Raw genomic sequence first — 21,502 nt, 5'->3', positions numbered from 1 at the left:
AGGACATTCAAAATCCTTTTTCTTTGCTGGATGCTTATGGACAAGCATATTTACCCAACAGAAGAGATATCATGAAACTGCTTAGTCTGAGATTTCTTATTCTTAAATTGAAAGAATGGATTTAATGATACACAGCTTTTTAGTTCAGTAAGTTACACATGCTCGAACATTCCTTATTATTAAAAAAATTTATGGCAATCAGGCAAGGGCTACATCAAGCAAAATTTTAGGTTTGCAAAGAGAAATGTTTCATAGAAAAAAAACTATCCTGAGACCAGAACAAAACTCCAAAGAGATGCTACTCTTCAGTTCCTTTATTAATGGATTTTTTTTTGAGTAGCAAAATTTTTTAAACAGCTAAATATAATAAATCTTCAATAATGAGGCTAGCATACAAAATTTAGCTAACTAGGACAGAAATGGGGGCAAAATGATTTATTTTTACTTGTCTTAATATGTACCACAGTAAGTCACCTAAAAAACTGCTTCTAATATTTCTCACTGTATCTTAACTGCAACAAATATTGGTGTAGCAACTTTAATTGATACATATCTCATCCAAAAATGAAATCTCTAAAGCTTAGTAATCTTCTGCAATCTCAGAAAAAGCTACAACAAATATCAGGTCCAGATACACACATATTTTTCTTGATTAAAACAGAAAAGAGCTAACATCAAGTAAAATACTCTTTTTATTACAGTCATGTGCACCTTCAGCTTTTAACTATCCCAAAGTCACCACTCCTAGACCAAAACAGATGATCACAGGCAATTTACTATTTACAAATATCACTCTAGAGGAAATGTAGTTAAAAAAGGATAAAGTTTTCTGATATGCTAAGTAGACATCTCGTTCTCAAATGATCAGGTTTAGATCATGTTTTTCTTATATGATTTTATTCCTTCTTCATGAGCTACAGCTGAGCAGCTTCATGTCACTAAACCTTTGAAGGGTAAAGTTGTGAAGCAAATCTGAATTTTTTTTCTTCTATGATTTATTTGCCTTCTTTATCAAATACAAAAAAAGTTCCATACTGTAGTTCAACAGTATATTTTTCCCCCTTATGAATATCTGAACCAGCTATTTTTTTCAAAGCATAATTAAATAACTGGTTTTGTTTTGTATAGTTCCTTTCCCTTAAGTATTAATTATAAGCAGTCTTAAATCTGAACAAGTTTTAGTACCTATTATATACCCCAAGTTGTACTGCTCCATCATTACAGGCCTAAAAAAACTCAACATTTGTCTACACTTGTGACCAACCACCAAAAAAGTAAATTAGGCACTATTTTCAAAATTCCATATGAAAGAAAGCTGTGACAGGAATGAGATGGTTTGGAATCACCATGTGATGAACAACCCTCAATTTCACCTATTATTAAATGGGAAAGTGCTACTGGAACAAACCCACTGATTTGGTAGAATCCTACTCACCAATAATACCTAAAGTCTTCAGTTATAATGTAGCTATGGACACTGTTGCATCTGATAAGAAAAAGGTATGGACGATGGAAGACTTGCCCACAAGGTCTACTGAAAAGCTTAAATAAAGCCTCAGTTTCAAATAATTTTAAGGGGTTGTACTTTGGAGATTTCTGCATGTTTGAGAGCTGGCAACTCAACAAACTAGCTAAAAATGAATCTAAAAGTGGCTCAATATGCTTCAGAAACAAGGCAAGCCTTATAGACCTCAAACAGGGAAATGGTGGAAGGTATGTTCAGCTGACAAGATCACCACCTCTCCTGGAGCCTCTTCAATAACTTAACTTCCTGAGTACTGACTTGCCTGCAAGTTGCAGGCTTTTATGTAGCTCCTTAAGTTAATAAATTTTCATGCTTTAACTAAAAAACAAAGACTAGATCCCAAAGAAGCTTGCAAGGTAGGAAAGGTACAGGATATAACAAAAGTCAAGAAAAATATTGCAAATGCTCAGCTAGAAGAGATGAGGAAGGTAATTATAGATTTTGCAGGCCCAAAGCTTAATTTATCAGTTTGCATCACTCACCTTCATATAGTTTATAACAGATGTCAGAATAACAGTTTCATTTTTGAATAACAGTTTAATATTTTAATTAACCAAAGCTGTATAAAAGTTTCATTTACAGCAAGAATCTTTTTCATGCACTCAAATGGAATTTCCCAAATGGACCCCAACAGCTGTAGTATTTTAAGCTTCTTCCTTCCAAAGTATTAAAAGTTTAATCAACTTTATCAAGGCATTACAGAGGAAGTACTTTGACGCTACCCATTCTGCATGATGTAATCATGCAACAGACATTCATGAACTCAGACAATTCATGCTCACCATTATGCAGTTCTCCTGTAACAGTGCCTTCACCCTGTGGGCTTCCATCCTGATCTCTCCATTTCCAATCAATTCCTCTGATCACACGGGCTCCTGGAACCATGTATTTTAACACCTGAGAACGGACCAGACGTCGTTGCCTTCTCAGATTTGCTTCAGCTTCTTTAGCAGCTTTTCCTACAAGAAATGGAAATTGAAAAGACTTAAAAGTATTGAAGAGGGAATAATGTATTTCTAAGCAAGTTCAACTGCAAAAGTTAGCCTCCTTTTTTACACTTATTTATACTGTATGCTCATTAGCATAAATGGGAAAGTAAGTAAAAGGAGTAAATAGGATATACATGTGTTTTTTCTTACCCAGCTGATCTTCACATACTCCATTCACAGTGCCATAAAGTTCAAATCCAGACAGGGAGAGGTAGTGTGTTTGCCCACTGGCATTTTTTCCCATCTGTTTTATTCTAACATGTCTCCAACCTTGTTTCTCATCTTTTGGAGGATCTAAAGGCCATGTTGCTGTAGACCTTGAAGTTTATTAGAAAGAAATGTTCATAGGTAACAGGGGAAAAAAAGGCAAAACCAAAAACCCTTAGTACCAAAGCAAACAAAACCATAACGCTGATCACATATGCACATTACAAGATATATAAACCTATTAACACCAGGGCAGATTTTGGATGAGTGTTGGGTGTTACGATTTTGTCAAAAAACAAAAGGCAAAATTTACAATGAAAAGCACAAATACCATTATATGAACCACAGAGCGAACCCATGAATCACTTATTCTCCAGCCCATCCTTGGTAATTTGTACCACTTACCACTCCTGTAGATTGATATATTATAACCACAGTACACCTGAAATTAGTCTACAGTCGAGTACATTTTTAACCTTTTATGAATAGTAATAAAATACACTGACATACCCTGGTTCATTGAGACTACAGTCATCAACGTGAGTATACAAAGTAGTCCAGTTCTGTCCATCCTTGGATACCTGGAAAACCCAATTTCTGAGAGCAGATCGCCCGTAACCTCGAGCGTGGCGCAATGTGTAGGCTGATGGAACAACCCAAAGGCCAAGATCTATGGCAAACCAAGCATTCTTATCATCATTAGTGTGACAATTGAGAGCTGAACTGTCACGGCTCAGGATGTCTTCCAAACGACCATAAGGCAGATTTCTTCCTTCTGAGGATGTAACCACCACTAATCCATAGGCTGCTGGATTTACCCACTCATAAGCAGTTCTGTATTTTAAAAGAAACTGGTTTTAGCAACATTTGACATTTATTGTAAATTGCATATAACAGCTGAGTTTATCACACACCGAAATTATCAGTATAATTTTAGATAATTAGATGACTTTAGATATGTTCCAAACATGACTTTGGTTTTTTGTGTTTTTTAAAAGACTGTAAGAAAGAAAAAAAATCCAAACCAACAAAATCAAACAGAACCATGGCAAGCAAAAACACAAACCTCCCCGAGGATCCAAACTTCCCCTCTTCTTCATCTTCTTAGGGAAAGCATACGAATTCTCAACAAAAGTGTTTCATATTTTTCTATTATTTAAGTAGATCCAAAAGAAATGTAATTCTACTGATTAAAAAATACCTCCCACTTCTAAGAAAATAACAGATTTCATTTCGTTACGAATTCTTCGTCCCCATCCTGCCTCACGGATTATAGTTTATTGTGTCTGCCTTTAAAATACCTAGCTTTGAAAAACTCACTTTGCATTTGTTCCAATCCAGTAAATAATTCCATTTTCATCAAAATCATGTTGATGCCTGAACACAAACGTCTGGCCTTCTCGGAGCTTTCGTACAAAAACAAACGAAGCCCTATCAAAGTCGTACCATTGCTTTGCTACCTACACATGAAAGGAAAGACATCAAAGGTTAAAGAAGGAGAATAGAACCATTCCCTGTGAGCTCTGTGTGTGGTATGCAGCTCACCATTTTTAGGAGATACTGCTCTAGAGATTCCACAGTTGCCAATGGCTCCATCTTCAGCATCCTGCCGGTTCGGTCTATCAAAGACGTCTCCCCTGAGGCACGCTCCAAACGAAACCTCAAACGCCTTGTCAGGATCTGAAAGAGCAGCTAAACATTAATAGAGGCTTTCCTGTAAGTGTTGGAAGTTCAATAAAAACAGTGCATTTTGCTATGACCATTTTAGTGGCCTATCGAGTATCTTTGTTGCTCTAACTTAAGCGCTATATTCTTAGAATGAAATTCTTCGAATTAAATTCTTCGAATTAAATTCTTTTAAAAGTATTTCCTAGTACTACCTTTTTTCTAATTATCCAAACAATTCTTTACTATGCCAACGTGCAAGTCAATTACACACTCAGCTAATATTTTCTCACTTTTCCCATGTTTTCGTGGCTTTTATTTGTTGACTAGCAAGTAAAATAATAGAGAAACTGAAAAATATTTTCAAAAATATTAAACAGCAACAGCGGTTTTGCAACTTTTTGCCACTATTTCCAAGACATTTAACATGAAAACAGAAATATTTATACTTCCCTAGCAATGTTGCAAAATCCCAAACTGTGCTTTCAAATAGAAAAAAATTAAGACTCCACACAAACTAGGAAAAAACAAGTAATATTTTAGCCAAACTGCCAAGTTTCCTGTCTAAGAAGCTGCAGAGCCTGGAGGCATCTTGCATTACCACCTGAAGCCAGACCTGTAGACAGGACCCTTTAAAGCCTATCTCCTGTTTTACTAATAATTGTCTTGAAATCGTAGTCACATCCCCTTTAACTAGAGGGCATGTTCCTACATAAAGACAATACCTGAAGACAAAAAGAAAGAACAAACATTATCACTTCAATCAAAACTTACTTTTACCTCACAGTGTTAAAGTGACAGCAGAGGAGCAGCTGTGCATTTAAGAGTTAGAAGAAATTTATGCTAAAATTTGGTTGTTCTTTACCTAATTCTATCCCCATCTACAAGAACATGATTCGAGGTGTGCAGCATGTGACCTGCAGTTGTGCAGCACTCAGTGTGAGATGCTGCTACATTTACCTGAAGATTATATGTAGATCCTGGTGTATCATACAAGTGGAGAGGTAGACGTTCAATAGATTCTAACACTGCTATCAATTTCCGAATTAACGCAACTGCCGGACGACTGTGAAAGACAAGTCATTATGTTACCACCAAACAAAGCAGAGAAAAAATTCTACAGTGTCTCAGCAAACAGGATCCAGCTGAGGAAACTATCTCAGCCTGCTATTTCCACTGGTGGTATCCTGTTCGCCTCACATGGTTACAGCACAGTAAGAAAGATACTAATCTGCAGAGTGATAAATAAATCACTTTTATTTTGTCAATAGATGTTCTATAGGTTGACTCTTAGAGATAAAAATTTTCTATTGCTACTTCAATATGAGATGCTGTCTTTTAAGATCAATTTTTTATTCCATTGAAATGGGAAGAACAGATACTTTGACTTTAAATTATTTTAAACATACCATACTGCTTCACAATTTCAAAGGGGATTTTCTTGGTTTGGTATTATTTTTACCTTTCATCATCCTCATTTTCACTGAATGCTGTTTTGAAAACGTTTATCCTCTCTACCAGTTGACTACAGTCTTGTTTCACATCCAAATCAATATTCTAAGAGGAAAAGAAACCAAGTTACATTTAATATAGTTTATTTCATTTTTATACAGGCAAAAACATCTATGTAGTCTCACTGAAATCCCGATTTGAAGCCTGTATGTGAAAAGCTAATCATCAGCCACTACACCTGAACACAGTTGATTTATAGATTTTTAAAGGCTCATTCAAACTAAAGTCATCTGTTGTGATAGCTTATCTCCAACAGGTAACTGGAGGAGGTCTGCCCAATTTTCACCAAGACAGGAAAAAGACAGATTTATAACTGATCTTTTAAATTACAGCAATTCATTTTTCAGGAAGCTTTTCTTTAAACGCTTATGTCAATAAACTCACATTGTTTAAAACTGTCAGCAGCGATTGAACTAAGCCACTACTGCACATTTCATAGGGAGAAATGGTATTCTCATCCTTCAGGAGTACAATTAAGTTTTCCAGAGCAGTCTTCATTAAATCTCTCCAAGTATTTTCTCCCTCAATGCACTGAAAGACAAAAAGATCATTATCATGAAACAAATTAATCTGTCCACTTGCTTCAGCTGAAAAAGAATATCCCAGGGAAGTACCTAACTAGGTAATACATGCATTAAAACTCCCCACATTCAGACTTGCTATGACTCTTCTTCACATCAAGACAGACTATCTGAGTATTACCTGATTTCCACTGATGTCACACATTAAAAATAAAGAAGATACATTAAAAATAAAGGAGATACACTTACCTGCCTGTTGGCATGAAGTTCCCATGCAGACTCTAACTGTGTTGCTATGTTCCTCAGTGTTACAACTACTCCTCGAGGCATACTTTCAACTGCTTTAAAATGATCATCATATAAATCTCTTGCCATAGTGCGTACCTACAAAGGCATTTTGATAATCAGAAATCAGATCTTCCTGTAATGAGACTGTTACTATACTCTCAGATACTGCAACCTTGGTCATTTTTTTAAAAAAAGTCCACAACAGGCAGAAAAAGAAGGAAGAATAAAAATCCAGGTGCATCATGAAATGGTAAAGGTTGTGAAAGGAAAAAAAAAGGTACAGGAGAAATAAATGGAAATACACAAAATCTTATTGACATAAGTATACCATCATGTATTAAGTTACAGCATAAAGGGTAGGAGGAAAAGGTATGACTCTCAATCTTTCTTTTAGAACTGTATAATGGATCAGGTAATCTTTTAAATGTAAAATTAAGCAGGTTTAATATGATTTCTGAATGCTCTATCAACATTCCTTAAACCAAATCACACAAAGTCTCTATACAACCTCTTATAGTAAGAATTACTCTTGCTACAAAGCATGGTTCACAAAAGATACAGATTAAATAAGTTCTTACTAAACAACATCTTTCTTTTGTAAGAAATTTCCCCAAAAACCTTTCCTTTTCATTATCATTCTTTGTGCTACAATAATACATTACACAAGCTTCAGATCTCCACAGCGCAATCTTAGGTATAAGAGAGCACTGCCTTTCTTTTATCATATATTATTGTTCACACAGAGTATTTCAACTTCCATTTTAGTGTCACATTTCCTAAGATATATGTCCTTAAATGCTGCAGATCCAAGGCACAGAATATATTGGCTGCACTGTTAGAAACTGGAAAACAGTTCAAGACTAAAGATTAGCCTGAGTCCTAAGTGGATCATAAAACGTACCCACAAAATTTTGTGGGTTTTTGTGAATAGCTTTATACTTGATTTCTTAGTTCCTCTTTTTTCTCCTTCATTTTGAGGAGAAAGAATTTTAAAGATACCTAAAATGAGGGTGTTTACTCCTTTTGCTTCAGTACCACAACTCTTAACAGTGCTGACTGTTCACTCCCAGCACCCTGTCATGATATCCAATCTGAAATTAGTACCCAGATGAACAGAAGTATTAAATGCCTCTGACACAACTGTAGTATCGATTTTAACACTTTCTCTTGTAGCAGAAGGACAAAAAAAAAAACCACAAAACCAACAGAATTATTCAAATGCAAGTCAGGAAGATTGGATTTTCCTACATTTTTTTAAAAATTTCATTTTCCTCTAAAGGAGCACAGAATTTACAAAGACTGTTGGATAAAATCACCCAAAGAAGTGCTTTGCTCTGACTGATGTTTTCCCCTTCAAGCCTTACATAAAACTGTATCTAGCTGAAATCAGATTTTCATCCTCTAAGAGGAAACTACACCACACTAAGAACACTATAATATAAAACAAACTCAATTAAATTCTAAATACAAAATTTACAGATATTCACCAACCTTTTGCTTTGTCTTCTCCAGTTTAGACTTGAGTTTTCTTCCTCTTTTGCCCGTCCAGCCAGTCACAAATTCTGACCCTGCAACACGTATTTTAGAAAAGTCGCATTTTCTCATAGATATGAAAAGGCACAAATAAAACTATCCTGTACACACTTGCTCCTACCTGCACATAACACATACCTACATACTTACCCAAGGAAGTTTCAGCTGTAAACGAATGTTTTGTTCCTCTGTTGGATTCAAACACAAAGCCTGGCAGGTCTTCCTTCAGGATTGTAGCTTGCTGACCATCAGAATTATGAATAGCAATTTCTCCTTCTTTTAAACAGGTCAGTGACCAGTTTCCTACAGTAAGTTTAGCTGGCCCTGGTGTTGATAAAATTGGCTGGCTTGTGGTAGATGGTTTGACTTGGCTTCGAGCCCTCTGCAACTTCTCAAGGAACTCACTCCTACTTTCTATTTAAAAAGAAACAAAATTGGGTTTTTTTTCCAACAACCGCTCCCATCATTGTATAGCTTTTATTTTGTTTCAAGAGCAAAACAACATTCAATGCAAAATTAGGTTTGAAATAAAGGTGTGCAAAATTTTGGTGTGGTGTATTTCTGAATTTCAACAGTGATTTATTCTACAATCCCATCAGAGCTGCAGTGCAACAGTGCAACTCTCTCAAAGATGCGATCTGGATGTATTAATTCATCATTATAATTAGAATAGGAAGACCAAAGAAATTCAGTATAAATTTTTAGTCTTTGAAAAATGGGTCTCAGAATGGCCAGCATGAGCTATTCTCAAATCTCTGAGTTTTCAGAAATGAGAAATTAAAAAAGCTACTCCAAAAATTATCAGTTTTTTTATTAAATGATATATTTGTATTTTAATCATTAAAAGGCTGAGTACATAACTTGTCAAAAAATCCATTTAAAGTAAAAATGGAAACATCTCAATAAAGATTACTGCTGTTTGCCTTTTGCTGCAATGACAAGCACTAGGCTTTTTAAATCTGCCATTTTTTCATGATACAAAATAATGCAAAAAAAATGCTCTCAAGGCACCAGATTCTTCATTGCTTAAATTTCATAGCATTAACAGATAAGGGTTATAAAAATAATTGAGATTTGATATGCAAGATGAAAATTCTCTTAGTGTTTTCAGATTTCCACAATTAAATTTTGATAATTTTTTATACAGCATGTTGCACTGAAAGTACTGCATTTCTACATGGTTGAGAATAATTTCAGGTTCCCTTGGACAGAATTTTGAGATCTACTTAAATCTTCGGAATTACCATTAAATTTCAATTTTTGCATTGAATTTTTTTTCTAAAAATTCCAACAAAACAGGTATAGAGTTAATGTGGAGAGGGGTGAGCACAGACCTTCCAAAATGTTCACAGGATATATACTTGACCACTCACCCCAACTTCCATCATGCAATACACACAAACAGATTTCACTACTCAATCCTCTATGTTCTTGCCAGTTGTGAAGTTACAAAAAGTATACCATGAGATTAATCAGGAATGATTTAGGACAGCAGAACATATAGTACAGTTCAGGACTTAAAGATACTATTCTGAGTCTATACTGTACTGTAGTCATTTTAGTTAACAAACATTAATTTTTGAAGTAAAAAAAGGCTGCTGCACATGCTTAGAGCTCATGGTTAAAGTTCAGGCAAACTGCACTGCAACATTAGCAAACTTAGTAGATGTCTATTTGACTACATATTGCAAGAAGCCTCATTTAATCCTACATTTAGCTCCTTTCCATCATGATATTCAGACTAGGTACCTTGTTAAATTTATTCAATCTTTTTCGAAAGACTGATTTGAAGTAACATCTTAAATGCTCAATCTGACTACTTCTAAGTTCACTTTAAATTCACCTGAGCTGTTGCCATTCCACTCATCTTACACAGAAATTAGTCTCATCCCCTTGCCCAGACCATTCAGAAGCAAAACCCCAAAAATTTGGCATCCATGGGCTATGAGAATTAAAAAAATTATCTTCATGAATCTTCTTAAAATCATATGTAAAATAAACTCTACGATAAACAAGTCTCAATACAAGACTTGTTTCCCTTTTAAGGCATTAACCTTATTAAAAGGAATGCAAAGACACATTTTTGACCAAAAAGTCAGGAAGTCTATAAGTGGTTTCCAGCTGCATCATAATCAGAAACACTATACTGCATTTTGTCTTCTTGCCCCAAACTTGCTGCATGAAGTCATTAGCACTTCTTTTCCATCCTGAATCATAATATGTTCTGTTATTTCATTCAATGGCTCATTGAAAACATAGCAATATTGCAAAGCATTTTATGTCTGCAGCTTCATAAATGCACAAACTGCTGCAAAAACAAAGATGAAACAATAAAAGGAGGGTTGTTTCTCCATCCACAACAAGTTGTGTATTCTGTACAGAAAATCAAAAACACCTGTGCACTGCCAGTGCATAAGGTCTGTTCCCTTATCCTCTCTCTAAAAAATAATTAAGTCACTGTAATTTGTTTCCCAATCTCGATGAGAAACTTTCCATTACTTTGTCTTCAAACACATGCAAATTCATTCTGCCAGCTAGAAGCAAACAACAAATCACCATTTCCACCTGCTTTTCCTGGGATGGCCACTACAAAGTGCTTTTAATGACTGGGGTGAAAAAATTAAGTAGGCATGGAGAAGAATCAAAACAAAAAGTTAATACGCTTTTTACTGGCAAGATGTTTACTGAACACAATTCACCAAGAAAGTCAAGTTATGGCCACATGCTATCTGATAAAATGCATCACAATTAACTGACCACCTTCCACCTGTTTACATCCTTTACTATTTAGTAAGCCAATTCCTGCAAAACAAAACAGCTCAAATCAAATTATATAAACAAATGTAACGGTCTCAAAACTCAACCTGGGCTTGAAAATGCAAAAAGTCTACCTGAGCTATCAGATCCTCCTTCAGGGCTCCCACTGGAATACATGGTGGCCAGCTTCCCATCCAAGATAAATCTGAACCATCCATTGCTACCATTAGATAGCTCCAGGGCTGCAGCATCACTCCAGATATACAGGCAGTCCCTTCCCCTAATGATTGACCAGTCTCTCCAGTGGTAGGGTTTACCCTGCTGCAGCTCTTTAGCATCCTCCTGTGGTTCATCCTCCTGTAAAAACATTGTATTAAGCAATAACAAGAACAAAAAAATCTCCAAATAAACCAAAAAAACCCAACAAACAAACAAACAAACAAACTCCCCCAAAAAACCCCAAACAAAACAAAAAACACCCCAAACAAACAAAAAAAAACCCCAATACACAAAACCACAGACATTTTTAAAAGGAGGAGAATCTCTCTCTTTAGGAGAGAAGAACTATTCAAACTGAAAGTGTAGCAACTATACTACTTCTGCCTGTAAAACATATCCTTAGAAGTATTCTTTAATAGAATAAGATACTTCTTAGAAGTTGCCTTTCACATACAGTTTTATCTAGCCAACAAAAACAACAGCCTACTGCCTGCGACATCCTCCTGTGTTCAAAACTTGAATTGTGAGAGAAGAATCACAAAATGTTTGAGGTTGGCAGAGACCTCCAGGAGCTGTCTAGTCTGCTCAGGCAGGGCCATGAATGACTGGTTATCTAGGACCATGGCCATATGGCTTTCAATGTCTAACCACTAAAAAACAAAATCACTACCCCTCCCAAGAAACCTCAGACAACCCAAACCTCACAGTAAAAAGGTTTAACTACACATTTAAGAATGAGCTATAAATTTAATCTAATTAGTAACAGAAGATGTCTGTTATCCATTCAGTTCACCTGACTGGCAAGAAGACTTGGAAACTGATAAATAACTTCAATATGCACTTATAGCTTTCATTAGGCAGAAAATTATTTTCTTTTTTTATATATTTAATATATTTGGTAACACCATCTAAAACATCTGGAATTATTTAATGCAGGAACATCGAAAGACATACACCTCTGACACAAACACTTCAGGAAGGATTCATTTTTGTTTACCAGTCACTTTCCAAACACTAGACAAAATCAAGTGCCCAACAACTTGACCACAAGGAAGTATGAATAGGAAAACTCAGCAGATAATAATATGCTAACAGAAAATGAAGGTAGAGAAGAAAATTATTAAAACAAGTGGTATGAAATAAGCATTAATTCAATATCCTAACTTCCTTGCCCTGGTCATTTTTGTAACAATGAACATTTTACTAGAAGTGTCGGTTTTACAGTAACAAATAAGGCAAATAAATCAATTCCATATGCTTACCTTCTCAGGTTTAGATTCCTCTTCATTTTCATCATCAGATGATGGCCCCGCCAAAGTTGACACTTTACTAATTACACCAAGTCTAGCCAGTTGGTCTAGAAAAAGATCACCACCTTTATCCACTAAATCCCTTATGATTTGCAAGGCTAACAAATGGCCATCATCATCATCCTGTAATACATTGGGATGAGAAGAAAACAACAAAGGAGACCTTGTTACTTCACAAGCTGAACTGCACATGCAGTCACAGAGGGACGCTAAAAGTTTTAGGGTTAGTTATTAACAAATACATGGAATCAGTAACTCCCTTTTTTGTACTGGTTTCATAAAGGGTAACACTTTCATTCTTCCTACCTCTTGATCAAGCACTGTAGCTGTTATCTCAACCAGTATTGTGGGCAGGTTGTGGCCAGCATCAGAGTCACACACCTCTTTCAGCAGCGCCTCAGAACAAAAATGTATCATTTTTCTAATGAGTGCAAGACTTGCTTTCCTTTAAAAGATTGTAGGAAAAAAAAAAAAGGTTCTTACAGTGATAAAGCAACAAAAAAAGTTCAAGATAAGACTTCTTTTGTACTCTATTAATGCATGTTTCCAAAACACAAGGAATTTAACCTGTTTCAGTCCTTGTTATTGGTACCAAAATTAATTCTTGTTACTAAGTCCTAGATTATCTTTAAGAATAGTGCACTTCTGGTATTTTTTCATTCTACAGCACTATCAGTCTAATGTATACTTTTCTCCTCAACCCTTTCCTAGGTAAACCTATTCTGTGTTCTGTCTTTATCCACTTTTAGTGCTGGCAATTCACTTCTGCACACTTTGTCACCCCCAGAGGTATTCAGCCTTTCATTTTAGTCATGTATTTCCCATGTTTTGAGATTCCTACAGCTTTTAACTCTAAACATTATATCATGCAGCTTTCCACACTAAGAACCATAATTAATCTAAAAGCAAATCACTCCTGTACGATAATAGATGGATTTTTTTGACTGACTTCCAAAAGCATAATTTTTCTGATTTATCAAGATAACTTTCAAGTAGACTGTTAACATAGTTTCTTACTTCTTTGACTTAAAATGACCTAGTTTAAGCTATCATGAGCTCATGTGGAGTCTGTCTCCACTAGAGGCCTTTCTGATCTTGCATTTTCACCCAAAGTACCTGTAAACACTGGGAACATAAATAGGAGATTGGAATTTTTGTCATATTTGCAGTACAAAAGGCTAAGAGGTTGTGATCAGATGTAACTCATCACAACCATTATGCCATGCACAGTATTCCCTTTTAAGTAATAGATGAGACTACATTTTTGCAAGTCAACAGAATTACAAGGAGCATCTTCTCCAGTTAACATGCCTGTTAAGTAAGCCTTCTAAAACCTTCTAAAACAGTTTTTTCTAGTCTTGCTGATTTTACAATGAGTGCATCTTGATATCATTTTATTAGTTTTCCTCTACTAAAGCACAACTTCCATGCCAGTGGCTACAAAGAGCTGTAACCAAATCCTGATGCACAGTGTATAGGACACACTCTATGAACATGGCATTCTTTCATCACGGTCCTACAGTCAAGAGTTTGTTCTGCTCTCCCATGACTAACCAGGTTTTTTCCAACACATCACTTCACCAGAAAGGAAAAAATGCTGCTTAAAACGCTAAGTAAAAATCACTCTTGCAACACTTCCCAAACAACCATTTCTATCCAAACATATATTGTCACTAGCATTACTTAAACTTTGAGATTTACTTTGGCTTTTTTAAGCAAGTATAAAGAAATTGTCTCTCATGATGCTATTACCTTATTGAAGGCAACATAGTTTGTTGAAATGTTTGTGCAAACACAGGCAATAGTCTTTTCAAGTATATGGGTGCCATTTCTGGATCTCCTTTGGGTTCATTACATTCTTCCTCATCCTTGTTTGCATCTTTCTTTTTCTTCTCATCCCCTTTGTTGACAGGACACATCCAATCCCCTGGAAAAAAATTTTCCCCAATACATTCAATGGCAAAATTCAACAAATCAAACAAAAACCCTTTCAAAGTATCCAAGTTTTCTTTACTAACATCCAAGTACCTCAACAGGAACGTGCATTCCTAAAAATATAAAATTTACATGTTCATGACTTCTTGAATAAAAGTATTTAATAGCAAGTATCACCTGTGGCACCAGAATTCTTAGGAACTGGGAAAATGCAGTTCCCATGCAGAAAGAAAGGATACCAGAGAAGCTGCCAAGGCTGACACACACTGAATCCACAATAAAATCCCAGTCTGGCCAGATCCCACAGCTGAAGAGCAGAACAACTGGCACTGCTCATGCTCACTCAGTTATTTCTTTGGTAATTGCCCTCAGCTAAAAACACCTTAAAACACTAAGGTTTTTATGCATACTTCATGGGTTAAGGAAGGTAGATCACAATTTTTTTTAATAACCTTAACTGAGTAAAATCCTAATAACTGCATAACTTTACATATATCAGCATTTCCATTATTACAGCCAGTGTTATGGAGTTAAATATTGCACTCACCTGGAGACTGAAGAATAGCTACTACTTCACTGTGCCCCCTTTCCCGAGCTTTGTCCAGAGGAGTTTTCCCATCTTCATCTCTCAAATCAGGATTTGCACCATGTCGTAAGAGAGTCTGAGAACAAATATTTTTAGGTATAAAAAAAAAAAAAAAATCAGGATTTCTTCTTCAGAAATAGCAAATGTGCTCTTCATACATCACTCCTACAGTATTCTTCTGCTTGTAAGTATTCTGTGCTTTTTACATCTGTAGAGCTAATATAAACTACTTTTATTCAACTTTTATTCAATATTTATTATTTTATTGCCCTATAATGAAATAATCTGTGTTTTGATAAATACTGTAAAGAATATGTAATTACTTGACAGTGCCTGTTTCCAGCATATTGCATTGAAGGTATTTTGAACAGAACAAGATGGAAAGTCAGCAGGTAATGAATGCTTCTTAAGGGTCAGTTTAAATCATACCTTTGCTACCTGAGGTCTTCCAAAACATGCTGCATAATGTAATGAGGATGACCTCTGACCTCTGTTAACATCAGCACCCCTTTCACAGAGGAATTCTACCTGTTAAACAAGAACAAGGAAAGTAGTTTTTTTATCTTCCTTTACATGAATGTTGCAACTTCTTAGGGTCTATAAATCTAATTTACCATTTCCTGAGTTCCAAAAGCTGAGGCCCAGTTTAAAAGAGTTTGTCCTACATCATCCATAAAGTTCACTTCAAAAGCTGAAAGATAAAATGAAATAAAATAGTTAAAGTTCCCACAACTGTAAACTAAAGTTCAACAGTATTCTTGAAACAAAAAGCAGGTCTTAAAAAAAGTAAGCATCCTCAATAATTCTGGAGAAGCATGTATGTTCTTGATTGCAATAAAAAAAAAGGTGGCATAGGTATGATTGCTAACAAGACCTGTTACATATTTAACAAAGTAAGTGAACTTGTATATAATAATTTTCAATTAACCACCTCAGCATTTGTTATGACACCTCAGTTACAAACATCAAAGCTAAAGAAAGCATCTCATTTCCTTTTCCAGAGTATTTTTGCTTACCTCCTGTGTCAATCGCATCTATGAGTGCATCAGTGTCTTTACTGCGGATGCAATCGATCAGCTGCCGATGGGAACGCTCCCCAGAGCTGTCCAGTCTCCTCAAGCCTGGGATCCTGCCTGTAGATCCAGCACTAGACTTTGGCAGGGCTTTTCTGCCTTCAAACAGTAGCACCAAAAGCAGATCTACTAACCGCATGGTATCCAGCACACATCTCTCATCACCCTGCAACGCGCTTTCTATAGAATCTGGAAGTTCAGATCTTAGAAGATCCTGGAAATAATTAAAAGTCTGAACAATAAAAAATATACAGGGCTTTAGAAAATACTATCAGAAGTGGGTTTCATTTCCATATGAAATGTTTCCTTTTTTTCCCCCTCTTTAAAAATAATTCACATGTACACGTGTGCGTGCATATGTGTATATATCTCTACAAAAATATAAGATCTTTAAATACATGTATGAATATCTATCTCTAAAATAACAGCACAAATTTTGCATGTATTGAAACTATACAAAGGGAAGAGCTCCCTGAAAACAAAAAGCTGTAGCATAAAAGGATTTCTTACATGTGTTACTACTGGAGAGCCTCTACACAGGGTTGACAACAGGCTTACAATAGTTGACACCTGATTACTTAATTTCGAGTCTGCAGCTGTAGATGGTGCTCCAGTGCTACTCCGTCCAGGTTTGCAAGCTGAAGATGGTCCTGAGACTGTCCCACCAGCAGCTGCCATGCGAGATAACAACTCCTCAGTTAATCCATGTTTGGCTAATGGGGCTGGGTCAACTCCACGCCGTGTGAATCTGTCAGCTAATGAAGCAAAGCATCTCAAAGCTCCATCTGAAACCTAAGAAAGATGTGCAAGAAAAAATGATAAAATATCTTTTACTTAAGATGAGAAGGTGCTAAGGGGAAATCCACAAGGATACAGGACACAGACAAGAACTTGATTTTGCCATGAAGCTTGATCATTCAAGTTATATTTACAGGTCTACATATTTCTCTTAAGTACAAGAAAGTTTTCAATTGGACCAAGCCTAAAAATAGGACAAACTGGGAAAAGCAAATTTTACTCTTGTATAACTCAGATTATCCACTGAGCACCTGACACAGGGACACGCAAGAATTTTTGTGACAATAAAATACAAACTTCCAAATTTAGGTTTGCCACTAAAGGGAGGAAAAAATCCAGCCAACCAGCTGCACACAAAAAACCCCAGTGACACTGTGGAAACAAGGCTTACTGATGATCCTCTTAACATTCCAGCAAAAAATACTGCTGGCCAACTGCCCAGGAAAGGATCCAACATCTTCTCATGTCAATACTGAAAATAAAGGAAGGTTTTGCCTTTAACATCTCTTTACCTATACACCAGAAGTGTCTCATTCTTTTAGATCAGGAGGTTTTGCATCAGCCTATCAAAGACAACTTGCTTCAGGCACATTTGCCTTTAAAGATGTGCAAACCCTCCAATACTTATTCTCTAACCAAACTCTGAATCACTACAGTTCTTACTCCCTAAAATGTGAACTCAGCAGTCCCTTTTCCAAACAACTGTCTGCTATCACAAACCAAGGACTTCAAGACAGTTACTCATCAACACACAGAACAAGATTAGAGAATTAGCCAGACTTCATGAAGACAAAACTCTTAAACCTCCATTAAGTTTGCAGACTTGTGGCATGGTCTGTGCATGCCAAACATTCTGCTTTATCAGTACTTTTTTGCACCAGATTTTTTTCTTTAATGTGTAATGGTCACTGTGTCTGTCCTCTAGCATCTTGCTTCAGTTCTTCAACTACACAGATAAACAATTCTGCCCATTTTTATATACTTTGCAAATACTCCATAGATCTTTATCTTAACAGCTGGCAGAAACACACAAGGAAGTTCACTTAACACACTGCATTAGTGGCATCAGTTTACAAGGCAAAAGAGTACTTCTGAAGTATTTACATTTCTTCTCCCAAACTGCAAGTGTAACACAAGGGTTAAAAACTGAAAATTATAGATAAGCTGCTCTTGGGGCTACATGGATGTGGTCTGAACTCATCCATCAAGTGGTGTTACTAACTGGCAGCCCACACAAAAAGTGACCAAACCCAACGGTGTGAAAGGACAAGACAGAGAGCAACAAACTTGAAAAGGGACATTACTGGACAAATCCACAACACACATCCAACATGTAATTCTGAGGCTTGTTCAATACATACATATTTCTCAAGGATACCAGAACAGATTCATTTTCTATCATCCGGGTCCTATCTTAAGCATGCTTATCTTTAAGCTTAACTGCTGAACAATTAAGTTAATTTCAACTCTCATTCACATCTCCCACATGCCCAGCAACTCCTTTTCTCTAACACCTTATAAACTGGGAAACAGTTAAAATACCACACACTTAAAGGTCTGAATTTCAAGATTACCTTGCCTCAGATAATTAGTGTACTAATAAAATTATGGAATGGCTAAGCAGCATGATAGCTTGTTATGAAATGGGTGGCGTATGACAACCCCCTGAAAATTTTTAAGATCTAAAAATACATTTTAAAAGAATTCTCACAGACAGTAAGACTTAGTTTCCCAAATATGCTGCGCTTAATAAACCAGACTGGAGGCTGGATCTGTGCATGTAGAGAAAGGAATGAGGACAGAGGTCAGAGTGAAATGGGACTCAGTTCTGAGTGCAGACAAGAAGCCTGGGCAGGCTACAGCAGGAATTTGGCTAAATGGCTATTCCAGAGCATTAGTATGACATACATAAAAGGATTCTACTAGTAGAAAGATAATTCCTCTGGGATTCATTTTCTAGCTTTTACAAGGACTACTTATCTCAAGTTAGTAAAACTGCAATAAAGAAGTGAGGCAGCATTTCTACTAGTATCATTTAAGCTGGCTTCCAGTGTAATACTTTAGATTTAAACTATAGATAGATTTAGACTATGGATGTTTTTATTGTTTCTCTTAGTTTGGCAAAAGAAATACAAACCAAATTAAATTTTGCCTCTTAGTTATGCTCAATTTTAGAGTGATTGAGGAACAGTCATAAAACAATAATTACTTCAGAAACTGCCTCAAAATGCACTGGAAAAAGTTACAGGATATTTTGCAATACAGTTTTCAGAGGTTAAATATGACTATATTCAAACACCAGCACTTGGAGCCAAACACTAAGCAGTGTTTTTATTCTCTTATCATTACAACTATAAAGGAAACTATTGCAATACCCAAATATAACAACTTCTATGTAAACATACAGTTAGAGAGGCTGTATAAAGTTACCTACTCATTCTTTATTAAACATACTGAAAGTTGAAGTCACAGCACATTGAGCCAACCATTACATTACCTGATGGTCTTCATGTTTTAATAAACTAGACAGTGATTCCACACAGATCTCTAATGAAGAATCCTGAGGCTCCATTTTGCCACAGAGTCTGGATACTACAGCCATAGCTGAATGCAAAGTGTCTTTATGAACAAGGTGTCCACTGTCACGAATGAATGTCAGAACACAGTTCAACCCTCCAGCTTCAAACACAGCTCCTGACTCACGGGTACAGATTAATTCTAACACCTATGCCGAAGAGAAATTCAATTTGAATGAAGTATACACAAAAAGTCACTTATTTACATCCACAGTCAGACACTTATATCCATCTACAGAATTGGTTAAGAAAATGAAACAACAGGAAAAAAAGAAAAACCCCCTCTCTTCCTGAACACCCAGAAGGGGCCAAAGCCTCTAGTACTTTACTAGTTAGCAGTTACAGCTTTCTTCAAAAATATGGGAGCCAATACAAGAACATCCCCTAAAAGCATGGTCATAACAGGTGTTTATGAAGAGAAATAATAATCTCTCATTCTGGGAGAAACTGGGTGTTTTGTAAGAGCACCATTACCCCAGTGATGCACCTGAGTGGACTGGAAATAGTAAAAAGGAAATATATACATAAATTCTCCTGCCATGGTGATCAAGAACTCCAGCTACATGCTCCCACATGGCCATGTGCTATGCTTTAAATGAGAGATTGTAAGGGTCTTCTAAATTTCTCTAAAAACTTCACAAGGGTGCAGGGGAGCTATATCTAATGCTATTGCAGAGGCAGCAGACTATTTTTTCACACCAGGTAATTTATCTGTATCTGGTGCAATTCTTCCATTTCTCTGGTAGCATAAAAATAGCCCTTGGCATTTTACTGGCATTTTAGTCATACAAGATGAACAGGAAATTTCTTCTAACATTTTTTGTTTCCTTTTCTATACTTTCTTAAAAATAAAACAATTTTAAAATAAATTGAGCTGTGACGAGCATCAGACTGACAGTAAGGATAAGCAGCAGTGCTGGCACATACACTTTTGTCACAGCCTATGTTTCTGCATATCACATTTGAATAAAAAGAATAGGACTGGAATATGAGGATGCTCTTCACAAACAGCAAATTATCCAACTCCTCCTTAAAAACAAGAGGTTCTTAAGCACACTTACCTTGACACACTGCTCAGCCAAATCTCTGCTGGTTCTGTTGTTGAGTTCCACAACCACTAAACGATTGCAAAGTGCTTTGATAGCTCCATCCACCCCCACAATCCTACGGGTGCACTCAGCTGATACATCCAGGTAATAGGTAATGGCACGAGCTGTTACCTCCAGCACGTTGTCTGGAGCACTTTCATCAAGAAAAATTTTGCACAGTGCTGGCAAAAAAGTTCGAGGAGGGCATCTGCAGGGAAAAAAAACCCCACAACACATTACTGTATAGTGCACACTTCACAATTTCATACACTGCCACATTAACACTTTCCATGCACACATCATTTGCTCAATTCATTGGTTCAGAACATTCAGAACATTTAGAACATTACATCTCATACAGACGTGAAAATTCAAATAGGTAATCTGAAAAAATGTTGCATTAAGAAGCCAGCAGAGAAAGATACTCTTGAAATTTTACAGTCATACAGAGGAAAAATGTATCTTCTTGGGATCTTTTTCTAGGAATTAATCTCACATCACCAAACAGAATGCATGTTTTCCAAATAGTGCTTCAAGGTTCATGATGATTAATAGCTACTTAATCATAAAATTTTATACACAAAGACTAAAGAATTTGTGTTTTCTTCCCTATGTTATTTCCCTTGTCTTTTTACCCTATTTCAGTCTCCTCCCCTGCCCCCTGCCTCATTCTTTCCCCTTAATCACACTGAGAACATATTTAATTAATACAGATTGCATCTACTGCATTTTCTCTCCATATCCATGTCTGAGCAGCCTCTGGCTCTCCTCTTTATTGTTAGCCTCATTTCCATATGCAAGAATGGTGAAGAACATCCCCAAAACTGCAAAACAAAAACAGCAAGCTCTGTTTTTGTCTCTTCCTCTGACATTACAGAATATAAACTGAAATACTACTTTTCATTATTAGAACAGCTGTG

At 36.2% G+C, this 21,502-nt stretch overlaps 1 protein-coding gene across 5 annotated transcripts in view; it reads right to left on the bottom strand.

Annotated features, from left to right (window-relative positions):
- HECTD1 (HECT domain E3 ubiquitin protein ligase 1) overlaps window positions 1-21,502 on the bottom strand; it is a 60,668-nt gene that overhangs the window by 23,401 nt on the left and 15,765 nt on the right. For 2 of the 5 annotated variants that reach the window (XM_066322143.1, XM_066322145.1), the window contains exons 3-24: window positions 20,556-20,790; window positions 19,416-19,643; window positions 16,631-16,912; window positions 16,064-16,334; window positions 15,662-15,738; window positions 15,477-15,575; window positions 15,009-15,123; window positions 14,279-14,453; window positions 12,833-12,971; window positions 12,479-12,649; window positions 11,132-11,354; window positions 8,391-8,654; window positions 8,199-8,275; window positions 6,669-6,803; window positions 6,283-6,429; window positions 5,849-5,943; window positions 5,347-5,452; window positions 4,267-4,401; window positions 4,042-4,181; window positions 3,232-3,555; window positions 2,665-2,831; window positions 2,308-2,484 (exon numbers count right to left, since the gene is read on the bottom strand). In XM_066322143.1, the coding sequence (XP_066178240.1) occupies window positions 2,308-2,484; window positions 2,665-2,831; window positions 3,232-3,555; window positions 4,042-4,181; window positions 4,267-4,401; window positions 5,347-5,452; window positions 5,849-5,943; window positions 6,283-6,429; window positions 6,669-6,803; window positions 8,199-8,275; window positions 8,391-8,654; window positions 11,132-11,354; window positions 12,479-12,649; window positions 12,833-12,971; window positions 14,279-14,453; window positions 15,009-15,123; window positions 15,477-15,575; window positions 15,662-15,738; window positions 16,064-16,334; window positions 16,631-16,912; window positions 19,416-19,643; window positions 20,556-20,790 (3,782 nt within the window). Of the gene's footprint in view, window positions 1-2,307; window positions 2,485-2,664; window positions 2,832-3,231; window positions 3,556-4,041; window positions 4,182-4,266; window positions 4,402-5,346; window positions 5,453-5,848; window positions 5,944-6,282; window positions 6,430-6,668; window positions 6,804-8,198; window positions 8,276-8,378; window positions 8,655-10,997; window positions 11,043-11,131; window positions 11,355-12,478; window positions 12,650-12,832; window positions 12,972-14,278; window positions 14,454-15,008; window positions 15,124-15,476; window positions 15,576-15,661; window positions 15,739-16,063; window positions 16,353-16,630; window positions 16,913-19,415; window positions 19,644-20,555; window positions 20,791-21,502 lie in introns of all 5 variants that reach the window. The other 3 variants (XM_066322141.1, XM_066322142.1, XM_066322144.1) reach the window with 3 other exon arrangements.

This window comes from Sylvia atricapilla, chromosome 6 (genome assembly GCF_009819655.1).
Source record: "Sylvia atricapilla isolate bSylAtr1 chromosome 6, bSylAtr1.pri, whole genome shotgun sequence".
NCBI lineage: Eukaryota > Metazoa > Chordata > Aves > Passeriformes > Sylviidae > Sylvia > Sylvia atricapilla.
The sequence above is the reverse complement of the archived record's forward strand: the minus strand, read 5'-3'. Positions and strand labels throughout refer to the sequence as shown.